Here is a 3,731-nt window from a genome sequence, read left to right as displayed (position 1 = left end):
ATGTCTGCAGCCGTTAGTCTCATTCCCACTCAAACCTCAACAACACACACACACACACACGCGCGCGCACGCGCACGCAAACACACACACACGTACACACGTACACACACACACACACACACACACTAATGGGGGTCACATGATTTGGACAGGAAACTCCAGTCAGGCGAGTGTGTGAGAATCAGCATGTGTGTGTGTGTGAAAGAGATGGGATGGAAGAGCTGTACATATTTAAGAGGAACTCAAAGAGAAACTTGAGATATTTGGGTCAGCATAAACATGGGCGAGGTCAGGGTCCTAGGCCGGCTGTTAAATCAGTAAGTAAATACCGGCCAATGCATTTATGGTCATTTCATCTTCACAAAAAAATCAACAACAGAATGTTCCAGGAGTTTGTCTTTTGTTTCTGTTATTCAAAGTCACATTTCACATTATCATTTCCCTTTGGTGCTCCGTTAAGGACAGAAAAACACACAAGCAAACACCGGGATGCAGTTGCACCACTTCACACACAAGTTTTATTAATCATCACATCGAGATACAAAATAGATATATAATCTTTACTGAAATACATAGCTTTATATCTTTTTATTTCATTTTTTTACTCATTTGCAAGAGAAAACACAACCATAAATCATCTACGGTACGAGGAATGAGTGAGTCGCAGAAGGCAGGAAGGACAATTAGACGTGTAAAGCAGAACAAGAGTCTATTTGCAGCACAGGAAAAAGACAAAGGAACTGACCGAGAGGAACCATAAGGAACCAAGAGACACAGAGAACCGCTCTACAGAACCAGCTATGCTCCACTCCTTTCTGCAGCACTTGGACAATTTGGGCACCCAGCAGAACCCAACAGAACCAAGCAGAACCCAACAGAACCCAGCAGAACCAACCACTGACTCCACCTGCCTTAACACACTCAAAAGAACCCCCACCCACAGTTCAGCAGATCTACACCCAAACACTGAAAGTAGAACCTGAGACGTCGTCGATCCTCAACTGTGATGTGACACATTATTTAAACCAGGCAGTGACTGCTATGGCACTGCACTCTAGAGACTGAGAATGATTATATGAGTTTTTCTTACATAAATAACGGTCATCTAACTACACTAGTAGTCCAAAGCCGTTTGACCTGCACAAACGGCTTTGGATGCACTAGAATACAAACCACTCACTCCGAGGAACACTGCACACAATTTGCAAACCTTTCAGGGCAGCGATTTGGTGAACGGTAAACATGCAGCCACAGTTAAGACATGGCTTCATTAATCAGGTGTGAGAATAAACTGGTGATACGTGTCCATCCCAGAATCCTCGGCTGTAGCTCCTCTGTCTCCATGGCAACGGAGAGAGAGAGAGAGAATCCTGAATGACCTCTACGGACGCTGCGTTAGCATCTCAGGGTCATCCAGGAATGAGGAGGAAGAAGGTCAACAACATGGAGACCATGAGCTTAACACTGAGGGGGCACACACACAGATGTGTGTGTGTGTGTGTGTGTGTGTGTGAGACTGCTGGATAAATGGGGAGAAGTGGAGTCAGTATAGACTGATGATGTTGCTAGGCTAAGCTAAGCTAAGCTAAGCTAAGCTAAGCTACATACGCAGCACTTCAGGAGGTGTTTTTTTCCTTGAGACTTTAGTGTTTGCATGTGTGGAGGGGAGGAGGTTCTGAGGGAGTCACTACCAGGCAATCTCTCCCTCTCTCTATGTCTCTATGTCTTTCTCTCTCTCAGCTCTCCCTCTCGGCTTCTCTGATTGGCTTTCAGGACACGGGAGGGCTACGGGGAGAACATTCTAAACACCAATCAGGGCGCAGCAAAGGATAGGTTTGCATCACCATGGCGATCACTGCGACAACGAGAGGGAAACAGAAGATAACGTTGGTAGAGAAGCAAGCAAGTAAACAGCTCTGCTTCGACCCCAGAGAGGAAGTCAATCCTGACAATTACATTTCTGACGCTTACACGTATTGTAGGCAAATGTGTGTGTGTGTGTGTGTGTGTGTGTGTGTGTGTGAGTGAGAATGAGGTATGTGTTTGTATCTGCTGGCACAAGCTTTTTTTTGTAAGGGCAAAGGTATCACCATGTGGTTATGGGTGTGTGTGTGTGTGTGTGATTACTGATTGGCAGGCTTTTGATAGCACAAGAGAGAGTGTTAGTAATAGACAATATAGGGTTGTATGTTTGGCAATGTTTTAAGTGGCACTAGAAAAAGAGTAGGCAAGTGTGTATATGTGAATATGTATGTGCGTGTGTGTGTGTGTGTGTGTCTGGAAGTGTTCTGTTGGGGCTGGTCTCACTGTGGAAGGGCCTTCAGAATGGCATTCACCTCTTCAGCTACGGCAGTGAGAGCAAACTCAAACTGGTCCTGTGAACAACACACACACACACACACACACACACACACACACACTTTCAGCTTTCAGCTGTGTGCTGAATGGTGAAACTAAACACGAATTTCCACTTTGTGGATAATAACGTTTTTCGTATTCGTATTCGTAACCTTTATTCACAAATTCACAGTTTGATCACCAGAAATAATTTCAAATTTTTGTCACACCATCAATAAAAGTGCATGCAAAACCTATGTGATATTCATCATTGTGCAGGGTTGTAGCACAAGATCCTGAGAGTCTGGATGGGCCCCCATAATTAATATAATAATAATATATCCCAGACTTTTCAAGGGCCATCCCTCCCCTTGGGGGTCTAGTAATCAGTCCCACGCCCCTGTGTGGGCAGGTCACAGGGTAGAACACATGGGGAACACCAGCTGTATGCCAGTCCCATATGACACACATTACATTAACATTGTGCAATAGTAGGTTAAGGCCACATCATTTGAGTTTGTATTGGGTTTAGGGGCTCATCTCCTACATAGGCAATAAGATGTGTGCGAGTGTATGTGTATATATATGTGTCTGTGTGTGTGTGTGTGTGTGTGTGTGTGTGTGTGTGTGTGTATGTGTGTGTGTGTGTGTGTGTGTGTATTACCTTGGTGCGCACCATTCCTGGTCTCTGGTCTCGGATATGCTCTAGGGTAGCAGCAATGTCGATCTCCTTTACTCCTGAAAAGGGAGCACACTAGTGAAGCACTGATTATGCACACACAGACACACACACAGAGAAACACACACACACACACACACACACACCACACACACACACACAGTAATTAATTACTATTGCTGTCTGCTCTTCTTCACCATGATCTCATACAGCCTACAACAAAAGTAAATTACACATCTCGTCCTTTTTCCATCTCCATTTCTCTCCATCTCCCTCTCTCTCTCTCTCTCCATCTCCCTCTCTCTCTCCATCTCTCTCTCTCCATCCCCCCCCCCTCTCTCTCTCTCCCCCTCTCTCTCTCCACCCCCCCTCCCTCTCTCTCTCTCCCTCTCTCTCTCTCTCCCTCTCTCTCTCCCTCTTTCTCTCCATCTCCCTCCCTCTCTCTCCATCTCCCTCCTCTCTCCTCCTCCTGTTGTGGTTGGTAAAGACGGCAAGTTTATAACGGGTGGCAGCTGGGATGCTGTACACGGTAGCACTCACAGACTGCTGCCTCTCCTGATGTTCTTACACACACACACACACACACACACACACACACACACACACACACACACACACACACACACACACACACACACACACACACACACACACACAAATGTGTGGTGGTGAACACAGACCACTGTCTGTGATCTGGCTCTAAGTGCTTGATGCA

General features: G+C 45.9%; 1 protein-coding gene across 1 annotated transcript in view; it reads right to left on the bottom strand.

The window, feature by feature from the left end:
• Nucleotides 1-644: 644 nt before the first annotated feature.
• ptprnb (protein tyrosine phosphatase receptor type Nb) overlaps nt 645-3,731 on the bottom strand; it is a 47,493-nt gene continuing 44,406 nt past the window's right edge. The window contains exons 22-23 of the mRNA XM_076302488.1: nt 3,002-3,075; nt 645-2,375 (exon numbers count right to left, since the gene is read on the bottom strand). Of these exons, the coding sequence (XP_076158603.1) occupies nt 2,304-2,375; nt 3,002-3,075 (146 nt within the window). The 3' untranslated portion in view covers nt 645-2,303. The remainder of the gene's footprint in view (nt 2,376-3,001; nt 3,076-3,731) is intronic.

The sequence above is a fragment of the Alosa pseudoharengus genome, unplaced genomic scaffold (genome assembly GCF_046254945.1).
Source record: "Alosa pseudoharengus isolate Yale_2024_CS ecotype anadromous, Long Island Sound unplaced genomic scaffold, YU_APseudo_1.1 YU_APseudo_1.1_scf_24, whole genome shotgun sequence".
Classification (NCBI taxonomy): Eukaryota; Metazoa; Chordata; class Actinopteri; order Clupeiformes; family Clupeidae; genus Alosa; species Alosa pseudoharengus.
The sequence above is the reverse complement of the archived record's forward strand: the minus strand, read 5'-3'. Positions and strand labels throughout refer to the sequence as shown.